Here is a 14,905-nt window from a genome sequence, read left to right as displayed (position 1 = left end):
ACTTTTTGTTCTCAGGAACCCTTTATAGTCTTAAAAGTTTTTGAGACCTAGAAGAGAGAGGTTTTATTTATGTGGGTTATATCTGTAATTATCATATTAGAAATTAAAACTGAAAAACATCACCTATTGGTTATTTGGAAAAATGAATAATGCAGGTCTTCCAAATGTTGACACATTTTATTATAAGGCAGCTTTTAAAATCACACTTGTTAATATCACTATTGATTTCATCAAAAAGTCTTTAAGTATTGGGAAGCCCTAAACTTAAAGGGGGTTCCAGGTTTTCCAGATCTCTTATTTTTCCTTGAAAGCTTGAATTTTTTCATTGGCAATAAATGTTATCAGCTATTTTTACTTGAAATGACAGCCTTATTTAGTTCACTTTTGAGAAAATGACTGCTGAATACCCAGGTCAGGATCACCATAATTTGTTAGTTGCTCTTCAGTGCCTAGTTCAACTAAAGAAAATCACACAGTAGAAATGCTTTGTGCTACTTCCCATTTCACTACCCAGACTGTTAAAAAGACATGGACTCAAGGCTGAGAGTTAATAAAAGTAATGATGTTTTTGCTTCATCAAGGATATTTTTAAATAAAACTGTGTTTTTTTTTAAACTGTGAGTGTGGTGGTAAAGAACACAATGATCATAAGTCGATTTTAACAGTACCTTAATTTGTGCTGCTAAAGCACCAGCTATTTTACCCACTGTGGTTTTTGCACCATCAGTGTAAATGTCAACATGTGAAAAGGCAAATAATATTCTAAGTATTACATGAAAATAGTTTTGTCTTCACAGAAAGCGAACTACACTTTGAGAACCACTGTAATGCTATGCCACTGTTGCTTGCTATGCTGATATTAGCAATTTTCTATTGACTTTCTGTTCTAGAAGATGGGGGTTTAGTACCCCTCACCAAACCAGCACTTTCATTGTTCCTTCCTGCATTGCCTCAATATAATCATAGCACTCAGGTGTTTAAAAATATATATTTAATGTTTACCTTTTTGTTACTATGTAAGTATTATTCACTGCCAAACCCAGTAGGATAAAAGTTGCTGGTACAACTTTTTATTTTAACCTGGAGTTGATTACTATCTTGTTCTTTTGTTTGTTTTTTATGTACTTAGTTCTGTGGTCCTGTCACAGCTTTGTCCCAATTCTCCAATACATTTGTAAAACATCTAAGTATTCTGTTCCATGCAGTTAAGTCATCGGGCCTGTTTGTTTTTCCCTAGAGAAATCCCTCCTGAAGCCTTTTTTCCTCTTGAAGCAGCTGCTCAGCCTTCAGGGCATCCCCTAACTGAAGAGGGGATGTGACCTTGCTGTGGGAATCTAATTGCTCGTTTCCCAAACTTGAAATCAGTTACTCTCTTTTAAGTTCCATATTTCCTCCCTCGTTGTTAGTGTGTTTCCTCATCTCCAAACTTGTATCCACAGATTCTGAAACTCGCTGGGGTTCTGATGCACAGACTGGCTTTTTTCATTGACATCCCCAAGTAGGCACTTGGTTTTCAGATTTTTCAACTCTCCCACATTTCTTTTTTTTTTTTTTTTTTTAGCATATCTTTATTGATTTCAGAGAGAGGAAAGGAGGGGGAGAGAGAGAGAGAAACATCAATGATGAGAGAGTCATTGATCGGCTGCCTAGCCTGCAACCCGGGCATGTGCCCTGACCGGGAATCAAACCCGGATCGCCTGGATCCTCAGTCGATGCTCAAGCGCTGAGCCATGCCTGGCCGGTCCCACATTTCTTACACAATGCTAGCACTCTATACCAAGCACCTTACTGTTAAAATTTTAACTATCTATCTCGGGGTTCTTACCATATCCGTACCTAGTGATCTTCCTCATTCTCTTTGTAGAGCCGCATAGTGTTCCATTATGTGGCTGTACCATAGTTCATTTCACCAGTTCCCTAGTGATGGACACTTGGATTGTTGCCAATCTTTTGCTTAAATGAGTAACCTGTGCGCGTATGCAAGTGTATCTGTATGATAGATCCCCACAAATGGGGTTGTTGGGTCAAAGGAGAAATGCATCTGCAATTTTGGCAGTTGTCGCCATATCCCTTTCATAGGAGTTGTACCATTTTACATTCCTACTAACAGTGTATGAGAGTGCTCAGACTTCAACTTTTGCCAATCTGTTACATGAGAAATGGTAGTGTCTTTCCCCCTTATTCTGCACCTCCACATTTTAAACTTTATTTTATGTATTATTCTGTGTAAACTTCTGGCCAAAAAAACTGTTATAATAAAAATTTCTAACTTTAAGTAGACAGAATTAAAACAGAATACCGTGCTCTGGCCAGTGGCTCAGCGGTTAGAGCATCGGCCAGTGCACCAAAGGGCCATGGATTCGATCCCAGGTCAAGGGCATGTAGCTGGGTTGCAGGTTTGATCCCCGGCCCTGGCTGGAGTTCACGCGAGAGGCAACCAATCGAAGTGTCTCTCTCACATCGGTGTTTCTCTCTTTCTCTCTCTCTCCCCCTCCCTCCCTTCTACTCTCTCTAAAAATCAATGGAAGAAATATCCTTGGGAGAGGATTAATCAAAATAATCAAAATAAAATAAAATACTATAACCTATAGAAATATACTTAGGTTACTTGCCAGAGTTGGGCCCCTGCTGGGTGAAAATGGCCCCATTCTCTTTACTTTGATGATTCAAGTAGTTAACAAGATAATTTTTATTTAGCGAAGTCAGATGAAATTTTGTAGTGGTTAGCGAGGTCAGATGAAATTTTGCAGTGGGGAATGAACACACTCAACTTCATAGGCCTTTAATATTCCTTAGATTCCTGTCCAAATAAGCTAAACTAGTAATTACTTAATGCAAACTATAGAAAACTGTAAGTCTTTTTAGGAGAAGCCAAGTTTGACATCAAAGGCCCTGCTCTTCCTGGTTGACTGTACATGTTTTCTCATCCATCTTCTCCCGGTTGTATCATTCTTCATAGAAGCCACTTTCTAATTTCCTGAGTAAAGGTTCAATGTGATTTGAATACTGCCGGGTCTTCTCATTGTTACAATTAAATTATGCCACAGTAGTGGATTGTTTAATGTTCTCACTCTAAGTTTGTCACAGTTTTCTTCTTAGGGACTGTCTGGAGCCATCTATGTTATTAATGCTCACATTTCAGTCATGTCCCATGTTCCCTTCCTCGCAGGTGGTACTGTGAAGGCAAGGAGCTCGAAAATTCCCCAGACATCCACATTGTCCAGGCAGGAAATCTGCACTCACTGACCATTGCTGAAGCCTTCGAAGAGGACACAGGACGCTATTCCTGCTTTGCTTCTAACATCTATGGGACAGATTCGACGTCTGCTGAGATTTACATAGAAGGTAAATGGGTGAGAATATACCACAGGGATTTAAGGGTAGAAGATGGGAAACCATTTGGGAGCCTTGGAAAGGCATTTATGTCAGCACCATATTTAAAACGACTACTTTTAGAGAATAAATCCATTTATATTCCTTACAGATCTATGATAAGGCTTTGCTTCCATTTATCTCACCCCCTGGGTTTTTTCTGGGAACCATTCTTTAGCACTTTAACCAGCCATAATACCTTATGTATGCCTGGGTTTCAGCACTTAAATATTGTATTATTATGGGATAAGTGCCCATTTGTGAACTAGATTGTGAGGCTGGTCCTGGCTCAATCTTCTGTATCTCCAATATAGTGCCAAGTGCCTAGTGGGCACCTGATAGACATTTATTGAATAATAATGACGATGGTAATGACTAACACACAAATGGAAGTGTGTTGTATGTTTTCACTCTCAAATTGTTGGAGCACAACAAATGCCTCCAGATTTAGCTCTGTTAGATCTTCCCGGAATTTACTATACCGGGAAGTAAATCCAGGATCAAAGCTCTCTAACAGTGCTGAGATTTGATCGCTGATTTTTTCAATTTGTGGCAACAGAGCTTCGAACACCCCCACTCCTAAGATGAAATGTGACTTGTTAATATTAGGACTGGACGGAAGAGCATCCACCTACACCTACAATGTTTGGAATCCAATGTAATCCCTTCTTTTATTTAATCTGGGTAGGTCAAGAGCAAGAGAGTTTATGGACACTACATTAATGTCTGCAAAGACTGTTTTTTTAGTCCAAAGACATCAGCAGGTGTTTCATATGCAAGAACACTTGGAATTTGGACCAGTTAATTTGCACTCTATCACTATCGGTCATGGGACCTTGAATAAGTCCTCCAACTACTTAGCATTTATTTCCTCATCTATAAAAGTGGGTGTTAGTGTAGGAAACACTGAGCTCTTTTCTAGGCCTGAAATTCTATAGGTCTTCAAATGCCTAGAACCAGCTTAAGAAATTATCATCTTAAAAATTTCATGTCTTGGTTTTATTTTCCAGGGGCTTCTTCTTCTGACTCAGAAGGGGACCCTAACAAGGAAGAGATGAATCGGTAATTTTAATTTTGCTTAACTCTTGCCTAGCATATTAATTTTAATATTGCCAATATTTATTTTATCTTATTTTATTATTGCCTTTGAAACAGGTACACGGGCTTTCTTGTTTAATAGCAGTTAAAAGAGGAAAATGTACAGGAGGAATAAACATGCTCTTTCCACATAGGAGATTTTCCAATAACCATGAGGCCCATCTGCATCAATAGCTTCACTAGTGAGTTTTTTTAAAAGTTCCCTTTAGAGTTAAAAATGGACTCTTCTAAATTTGCTCAGTAAATGTGCAACTATTTGTGCAAAATAAAAAGGCCACTTCTGACACATTAGTAAAAAGTAATTGTGAATTCAGGCTTCCCAATATTTTAAAAATGAAATGTCACCAATGAAATATCATCACACCTATATATACAGAGTGGGGAGGGGAACAGTGATTCAAAGAAATTTATGTTTTTTTACTAAATAATAGTACTCACAAGAACACAAAACCTGGTGATCCTAACTTCTATATGTGAGTGATCTGGGCAAGTCATAACCTTTTTGCTGAACAGTTATACTGAGTACTGGACAAAGTTACATCTATCTGTTCATTACTTTCCACAAGCATTGGCTAAGCATCTACTCTACACCAGACTCTTCATTAGATGCAGTAGGTACTAAGAAAAATCAGATACTTCCTGCCTTCCTGCTTACAGTCTAGTAGAATGAAATACATAGGAAATATAGCAAGACGTATATATCAAGCATATAGACAGTAAGGGTAAAAAGTATAATAGGCTGTGATATAATTATGTACAAGGTGTAAACGGCCTGGCAGGGCGTCGCTCAGCGGTTGAGCATCAACCTGGGATCCAGGCAATCAGGGTTCAATTCCTGATCAAGGGCACATGCCTGGGTTGCAGGCTCGATCCCCAGTCCAGGGCATGCCGGGGGTGGCTGATCAATGACTCTCTCATTATTGATGTTTCTGTCTCTCTCCCTCTCCTTTTCTCTCTCTGAAATCAATAAAGATATATTCAAATAAATAAATAAATAAATAAATAAATAAATAAATAAATAAATAAATAAATAAAAATAATTCCTTTTTAAAAAATATATAAAAAAATTAAAATAAGTAAAGTGCAAATGACTTGACACAAAGGACTCTATTGGTTGAAGAGAGAACGAGAGCTCAGGAAGGGTGACACAGAACTGGCGGCCTTCAGCTGAAGCTTAAAAGAACAGTAGGTGGACACTCCCAAACAAGAGAGGAAAGGGCATTTCAGGCAAAGGAGGCTGTGGAGAGCAGGGCTGGAAACTGGGAACAGACACGATAGCCATTCCTCGAGACTACACGAAACAAGCTGCGGTATTTGGCAGACGGGTTAAAGAGCTGGTAACTGTTTTGGGTGCTCTGCCCTCCCTACAGGGGGTGATTACTCCTTAAGGGTAGAAATCATGTCTTATTCAAAATCCTTTGTGTGTGCCTACCTTGAAATGGTAAGTTGCTTTTAGCGTTTGTGCAGATGTGAAAATCTGCAGCCAGAGTCAATGATTTCTCCCCTGAACTCCCTTCCTTATTCTCATGGCTTCAGTTCAGTTCCTCCTTTGTTCCTGCCTCTTTATGCCAGTCACCTTACAGGCGCTCCAACCTTTCTCTCTTTTATAGTTTCCAAACAAAACCAGTTATGCTCTAAAAGGTAACTCTGATCCTGTCATTTTCCTAACTTAAAAAATTATCTGTGGGGAAATGAAACACAAAACAAACAACCACCTTTTTTTTTTTTTTTAATCTGAACACAGATACAAAGCCTTATTCAGTCGAGAGAGTATCAACCAGGCTTTCCTGCCCCCTCCTCCATGCCCCCACCTCAAGCTCCACACTGCTGCCAGCTCACTCACACAATGTCCTGTTCATTTCGCCCCTTCCCTCAAGATGTTCCCTTTGCTAGGATTGCCCTATCTCCTTCTCTGCCTGTCCTTCAAAAACCCTGGCCTCAATAAATGTCTCCTCTGTGGCACATTCATCACTCCCTCCTCGGGGCTCTCAAAACATGATTGCAAGCCTAATGGGTGTGAATTTTGATATATACACTTGAATAAGCAAGAAATATCTCATCTGTTTATTTTCTTTACATCTACTTGTAGTAGTTAGGATTTAGCTTCAGTTATGTGTAATAGAGACTCAAAACAATGACTTAAGTAAGACGGATATTTATTTCTCACTTACATAAAAATATGGATTTAGCTGGTAAAATGGCTCCACATTCCATTGGGTTCCATTCTGCTTCCAGCTTTCTGTTTCATCTCATTCTAAGGTGTGGCCTCATCTTCTTAGTCTAAAATCGGAAGAAATAAGAGCATGTTCTGCGTTCCCTTGTAAGGTCCTATCTCTTAAATCACATACATCACTATCCCTCATATCCAATGATCAGAAAGCACTCATGTGGCCACACCTACCTTCAATGAAAATTGGGAGATGCACTCTTTATTTGGAGTAGCTATGTAAAGAAATCAGGGGTTCTATTACTATCAAAGAAAAAAATGGATGCTTTGGGGACACTGGTAGCCCCTGTATCAACACATAATTCTGCTTCTGAGACCCTAACTTGCCTGGTTAGGAAAATATTTAATCACCCATTATTGAATGTCCCCTTGCCCTCCATGATTGTGAAAGATCCTTGGGATATAGATAGTGTTTAATGTTAAACACTGCTCTCTACATCTTGAATGAATTACCTTATTTATAACGCTCACAAAAATCCTATGAGGTAAAAACTTGTTTTCCCATTTTAGAGATGAGGAAGCTGAAGCAGACAGAGGTAACATCTAAACAAAAGGGAAGCCCATTCTGTCATCAGTCATCTCCTCCCACAGGTTATTGGAGAAAGGTCCATGTCCTAGACTTCAAGGCCCCTTCAAGTCCAGTCCCTTGTTGTTTCCTGATATGTTTGTGTACTGATATCTTTAGCAAGGGACCCTTTAATCATAGGACTTACCACCCCCTCTGCACTCAGGTTCTCCCTCTTGTCAGGTCCCCTCGCAAAATCCATAAAACTAAAATAATCTCCCCTTTGCTACCTCGTCAAGAACATTTCTTGGCTCTTTTGCCCTTCAAATAACCTCTTTAATTTGTATAAAGTTGAAGAGCTCATTGACTCGGGTTATTTCTGCTGTTCCAAAGTCCCAGAAACAAAGATTCACAAAGCCTGGCCTCTTACTTGAAATGGGAGGGAGAGGGCAAATACAGAGGGCAACGACACAACAAATCTCAAAAAATTACGTTCTGCACATGGTCTGTCGCAGCACTCATCTGGATTCCCAGTTGTGAATGTGCACAAGTCCCCAGCTTGGCTGAGAACAAGTAACTCAAAGACAGGAATGGTATCTTATCACCTTCCTGTTTACATTTAACAAAATGTGTAGCAAAGAAGCCCTCAGTAATCGTTTGTGGAATATCGACCAAAGATTTGTATTGCATCTAACTATAAGCAGGGATAACATTACTAACTTTGCTGAAAGAGTTTTCACAAGCATTGATAGGCCTGTTTTATATATTTTTAAATCATTTCTTAGAATCCAGAAGCCAAATGAGGTGTCATCTCCTCCCACTACTTCTGCAGCCATTCCTTCAGCAGTACCCCAAGCCCAGCATGTGGTGACCCGGCCGAGTGTGTCAACCATCCAACAGGTACAAAAGTCTAAATGAAACACAGGTGCCATGGACTGTGACAGGCAGGCATTGTGACCATGACCATCTTGTATGGCATGGTCATGTTCTTCTCTGTGGCACCTTCATGATGATCTTGGGCAATACACTTCCATGATCATGATAATCTGTACATCTGATGTAGGATATCAGTGGTTCCCATTGCTTTGGGAACATATTTTCTAGCTTCATAGGCAATAGGCAGCCTTCATAAGAAAAGAAACTCTTTACAAATTAGTCTCTAATATTCCAGTTTTATTGGCATTAGGGTACTGATTACATGTACAGTTCTCACAATGGCCCAGGACACTCAGCTTCATGGAGCTGTAAAGAATTCTACTTTTTAAGAGAATAACCATGAAATTATTTTTTTAATACATTAAAAACTCTCATCCTTCAAGTTGATGATGATGATGATACTACTGCATGCTTAGTGTGAAAACATTAGAAAAATACAGAAGTATACTAAGTCAAAAGTTTAGTCAAAGTTCTACTCCCATGACCCCACTCCCCAGAGGTATCTTCTTTTAATAGTTTCTAGCAGATAGTTTTATGCATTTTCTAGGCATATATATGAAAACATATGTATGCATATACTTCTAAAAATATAAAATCATACTTATCTAAACATATTTGTAACATGTTCTTGATATGTTTATTGACTTAAAATCACCTTTAAAAATTTTAAACAGTTACTTATCTAAGCCATTTATTAATGCGCAGGGGTCACATTTTAGTTCTGATCCAGTAGTTTTCAATTTGTGGAGGTTTGGGAGTTCTATGGAAGCTCTTCAGGGATTTAGGGTTATTATATCTGTGAGGCAGTAGGCACATATTTATAGCAACCAGGATCTAGAAAGGAAAACAATCAATTCAGTATAAAATTCGAAGTCTGTGATTCACCGACTTAGAAAATGTCAGTCTATTGGTTTTAGATTAATTTCATACACCAAATTCTGTAAGTGTGTTATATCTATCTATTTACCTATCTGATAATGTTAGTGACAATCCACCTATTGTTCATTCCCTTCTGACAGTGTCGGAGTCCTACCAACTATTTGCAAGGACTGGATGGAAAACCCATCATTGCAGCTCCTGTGTTTACAAAGGTAATCAAAATATTACTTCTTTTGTTGTGGCTTTAAATATACTATGACACCCAGACAAAGCTGTAGGATTCAATATTTACTGATATTATCTCAGGATTTTGGCCTGTTGTTAGTACAGTTAGAGGATTTGGGATTTTTAGTAATTACCATGTCATACAAGTCCCAGATTTCTTTTCTTTTTTTTTAATATATCTTTATTGATTTTAGGGAGAGGAAGAGAGAGATAGAAATATCAATGATGAGAGAGTCATTGGTCAGCTGCCCCCTGCATGCTCCTGACTGGAGATCGAGCCCACAACCCAAGTATGTGCCCTGATCGGGGAATCGAACCTCGATCTCTTGGGTCTTAGGTCAGTGCTCAACTACTTAGCCACACCCAGCTGAGCCCCAAATTTCTAATAACAGCTTGTGTGGTAAAATAAATGTCTTCCCTACTCACCATATTATCTCTATGGCCATCCCATTGCTATTAAATACAATAGCCACACCTAGGGGTCAAGTAATAAGTTTCTATCCACTTAATACTCCAATGGTTTCTCTGGACTGACTTTCAAAAGAATTGTCAAAAGACTTTCAGAGAATGTCTTTGGTGCTCAGGGAGATGGAGTTAAATGTTCTTAGTAGGCTTAACATAAAATCTCACTCTAGAACAAAAAAATCCTCTTTTTCTGTTTCCTGGTATCGACTATCATGGTGGCATTAATTCTGAGTCTCATAGTCTTTGTATTAGAACTGGAAATTTTACAAATGAAAAAAACAAGGGAGGGCCAGAGAGATTAAGCAATTTATCCAAAGTCACAGAACTAGTTAGTGGCAGAATCAGGACTAGAAACAAATTCTCCCAATTCTCACTCAATTGTTCTTTCCTTTACATAACATTGACTTTGTTTATATGTTTTCCAAGGCAATAAATTGAAAGGTAAGAAACTGAGTCACAGTGGAATTTTTTTTTTTTTTTTTGGTATTATGAAGGCTACATGGACGGAACATATGCCTGGAGCCTGGATTTGTGATGTACTGTTTGAGTGAATGCCTGCTTAGGCCCAAAGACATGTCGTCCTCACAGAAGTATGCTGTAGTTTAGAGCAGTGGTTCTCAATCAGGGTTAATTTTGCCGCCCCCCCCCCCCCCCCCAGTGGACATTTGGCAATGTCTGGAGACATTTTTAGTTGTCACAGCTGGGAGGTTGTGCTGCTGGCATCCAGGGATGCTACTAAACACCCTGTAATGGAATGAAAGACAGCCTCCCACAACAAAGGTTTATCCAAATTGACAACTGTCCGGGGGCTGAGGCATCATGATTTAGAGCAAAGGGGCAAAAAGTATGTCTTTCCCAATGAGTACAGATCCTAAAGGAAGAGCTAAACCCACAACTTCCACAGAAACATCACTTTTAGGGAAGCTCCCCCATGTCAGCTCACCCACGATGGCTTTCCACAGTCACTCAGTCTAGAGTGAGACATGCTCATCCACACCCATATCAGCTGAGTCAACATTCTTATGGGAAACAAGACACCTCTCGATTTTTCAGATTCACTTCTTGTAACCTGCTTTTGACGTTTCAGCATTGCTGTTTTCAAAGACTCGACGTAGAAAAGCAACATGCTGTGACTTGGCAAATACAAGACTTTGATGAAGAGTTATAAATGGACGTGTGTGTGTGTGTGTGTGTGTGTGTGTGTGTGTAATATAGCTAATAGAGCTCTCTGTAATGGTCTCTTATTTCACTGCTAAGTCACTTAGCCTTCAAACATAGCTTAAGTGCCCCAGAAATCAGGACACTTTGTCACATCCTAGAGACAGTGCTGACTCTTCAAAGGCAACTAAATCACAGAATAATATGTACCTAGTCCCAACTGAAATCTCCTCCTCTTTTCTCTTCCTCACTATCATCTACCCAGCCAGACACCACAGAGGTATCCTTATCTCCTTCCACTTTGAAATCTCCCTAGGTGCTCTATCTTCCCTGTATGGGTGTCTCCTGATGCAGGCCTCTGGTACAACGTTCAGCACCATAATAAAACTGTTTACTTTTCTGTCTCTTCCAAGTACCTTGAAGGCTAACTCATAAAGGTAATAATAGGTCCAAAGTCAATTTTATTATTCCAACAAGTACAGTAGCACTTTAACACTTATTCTTTACATTTCATTTTCATACACTGCTTAGAGCAACAGGTCTAGCTGCCTCTGTATGGTGTCTCTGATTATCTCCTTTTAGTTAGATGCTCTGATTGGCTGATACATATATGCCTTTGATAAATAAAAATGGGAAAATGAATAATCATTAGTATATGTTGTTTGTTAGGTAAATCTCTAAAAACATTAGATTCAAGGTGGGAAAACGGATCCTTAATCCCAAGACCCAAACTCTGATGAGGCTTTCTCAGCCCTCAGATGTATGCTTTTGCCTCCATAAATGGACCAGGATCGTTCAGACGTAGGGCACTAGGATGGGCTGTGACTCAGATTCCAGAGGGACTTATCAGCGACAGTGTGCTTGCGTTAGTTTCCATCAGCACAGGCAGGATTGAGGTCATAGTCACTGCCTGTGTCGTTAGAAAACTTCTGAGTCAGAGCCACTGGCAGTGGCAATCACGTGGCATGAGCCGAGATAACTGATCATTTGCATATGTTCATTCAGGTCATTCCTGCTGTATTTACTTCATTAGGAACTTCTGGCATTTCAACCCCCATGACTCACTTTCTATACTGCCCAACAACACATTTCTTTGCCAATACAGTAATGGCAAGAAGCCAATTTTTTTAAAAAGCATCAGTTAGAGAGCAGAATTTTATTTAACTCTTCGTGCTTTCTTTGGTGATAGGGAATTACCGGTATTATCTTCTTTTTAAAGAAGGTTAAAATGAAAGGGACGGCTGCCCAACAAAACGGTGGTAAAGTGTGAGAGAAGCCTGGGGTTCTACATGTTAGTGCATGGCTCCGATCACAGGTCATACCTATGTTTTTAAATATTTTATGGAGACAGACTACTCTTCATTCTCTATACAGTCTCAAAAACACTTTAACTCTATTTATGGGGGCAGGGGGGAAGCAGTGCTCACACTTCTTGAGTGTGAAGGGAGGTAGGTGATCAAATTAGAATCTGATCCTATCGCTGCTCCCGCTCCAACAGCAGCTGCTCTGGCGGACTTTCAAGGCCGCTGCAGCCCTGGCTCCAGCTGCTTCAGCAGTAATTTGAAGAGTGCAAGGGGGCAGGGGAAGTGAGAATTTGAAGAAGAGTGCTTCATTATATAATATCAGAGGCAGGAAACCCTGAAATAACCAGACCAGTGCCCGGATCCAGATTTCTGAAGATTACATGGGCCCCTCTCCCCAACCTGACCATTCCAGAGGCTTTTCTGACTCAGCTGTCGCAGAGGGCACCTGTGACAATCAAGGGGCAAAGGGGTCTCCAATCAAACAGCTCTTTATCAGCAAAAACTGCTCTGATCCAATTCCCCCCTAAAGCACTATAAACATTCATTTGCCGCATCTTCCAAGGTGCAAAAATATCAACTGGGTTAAAAAGGGAAGAAAATGAACCTTGTAGCTGACATCTTTTAACCAAGAAAGGAAGATGCCTTTGCTCAAGATGTCCCTGAATTATATTTGCGGGTAGGATCTACTAAGCGGAACTGTCCTTTCAACTCACATGTGCAGCACTTGGCATAGTGTTTGGCACAAACAAAGCAGACACATAGTAATATTTATTCTGTGGTGAATAACTTCAATTTCAGCTAAGAAGGAATCGTTGCTTTCATTGCTTTGTGACATCTTTAGGGGGAATAGAGAAAAAAATCCAGTGTTGGATTGCCATGGAAGACATGTTTCTCAAGGCTCTGGGGAGTCAAGTTACCCTCCAAAGAATGTCTTCCCAGATGATCAGTATGGTGATGACACACAAGACAGATTTGCACTTTGGATACTGTTTACCTCAAGAAGTTAAAGATATTTGGTTATAGTGACTTCAGTCCAGATCCATAATTCCTAGTTAAGACTAACTAAATCTTTGCTAGTTGGGGAATGTTTCATTTGCCTTATCAACTTCGGCAAAATCTAGATGATTGTGATCAAGTTTGTACACAGTGTACACACTGTGCCATCAGTAACAGCCGAGGTAGGTGCTGAACGTGGCACCTCCTACACTATATTCAAATAAATGGTGCAACTGCTTTGGACCCTGATTGCAGCATCGTGTGCCAGTTCCTTCCCATGAGACTTTTGCAGAAAAGCAGTTTTCAGCAATAACAACTCTCATTGTCCTTCAGACTATGACTTTCCATGACTTTGTCTAAGTGGCTTGTAAGATGACCCTTGGCCCTTCCTTTACTGAGTAATGATGATGTGTCACACTGGAATGAGCTTCTCTCTTATATCACAGACATTTAGTGGGCATATTCCATACACTGAGTATCTCAGGTATCTTGGCTGGACTCCCATGTAGAACAGAGGTCTTGGCTGTCACTGTTAAGGGAATAATAGCAATAATGTGGTCTCAATTGTCAGCAACATATTTTCTCAAGGAGATCCTCTTGCAAGCAGGGCTTTGGTGTAACCTCTGCAGATTGAGAGTTGGCTTATATATCTGAACTGAACTGTGAGTCATGTGCAAACATATAGATTGGCCTCATTCTGCTGACACCTATTTTTAAAATGTGCCACATTTTGTTTATGCATCACTCTGCCATCACCACCTTTTTGTTGTTGTTGTTGGTTGTGTGTTTTTCTAATTTGTTTGCCTGAAGAAGAAATGAAACTCCATTATATGTGAATCCCAGGGAAATGTCTAACTGCCATGAAAGTACTCAATAGGCCCCAAAGCTTCTGTTTTCACACAGAATTTGCTCAGATGTCAGGGCGGAAGGCACATTTACCAGCTTGCCAGGAGCACTCAAGACTCACTGATGTCCCGTGTTTGCTTAGAGCATTCCATTCTTTATTTTTTTAATTGATTTTTAAAATTGATTTTAAAGAGAAAGAAACGCCGATCGGTTGCCTTCCACACATGCCCGCACTGGAGATTGGACCTGTCACCTGGGTATGCACCCTGACCGGGAACCGAACCTGCCACCTTTTGGTGTACGGGACAACACGCCAACCGCCTGAGCCACACCGGCCAGGGGGAGCTTTCCATTCTTGTCACTAGAATATGTTGTTTGGGGTACACAAGGAATAAAAAGGTTCTAATCAAATCATTCCTTATTAATTCAGATACCGCTCTGCAAATCCCATCCTGAATTACTTCAGCGAACAAATTTAGAAACGCAAAAAAACCCCCAAAATACTAACTTTGAGCTACATCGCCCCCTGGCTGTCCCAATATTAACTTGCACACCCCTCTGAGGTAAAAGTCTCCTAGTGTAGCTGAAGCCATACTAAGTCCTTAGACAAATGCCGTAAATATGATACAGCCACGCACAAAATATCACAAATTATTCAGACCAGAGCTGTAAACAATCACAAAATATTTATAAGAGTGAATGACAAAAACAAAAAATAAAAATACTGGCTATCCCCTTCTCTGAAGCAATAATTGTAATAATAGAAAGCCTTGCAGCATTTGTTACTAAAAGAGCTTGTGGAGGATGTTAATCATAACCTTTTCACATTTATAATCTTTGGGCCAAAATCGAAAACAAAAATATGCTCATACACATGCCAAAGAAACATTTCCT

General features: G+C 39.8%; 1 protein-coding gene across 1 annotated transcript in view; it reads left to right on the top strand.

Moving 5' to 3' along the window:
- Positions 1-14,905, top strand: part of MYPN (myopalladin) — a 75,078-nt gene that overhangs the window by 21,688 nt on the left and 38,485 nt on the right. Inside the window, exons 3-6 of the mRNA XM_016198399.2 lie at positions 3,170-3,345; positions 4,383-4,434; positions 7,988-8,102; positions 9,158-9,229. Coding sequence (XP_016053885.1) covers positions 3,170-3,345; positions 4,383-4,434; positions 7,988-8,102; positions 9,158-9,229 — 415 coding nt within the window. The remainder of the gene's footprint in view (positions 1-3,169; positions 3,346-4,382; positions 4,435-7,987; positions 8,103-9,157; positions 9,230-14,905) is intronic.

The sequence above is a fragment of the Miniopterus natalensis genome, chromosome 14, assembly GCF_054644295.1.
Source record: "Miniopterus natalensis isolate mMinNat1 chromosome 14, mMinNat1.hap1, whole genome shotgun sequence".
NCBI lineage: Eukaryota > Metazoa > Chordata > Mammalia > Chiroptera > Miniopteridae > Miniopterus > Miniopterus natalensis.
Note: the sequence above shows the minus strand (reverse complement) of the source record. Positions and strands in the feature narration are given on the sequence as shown.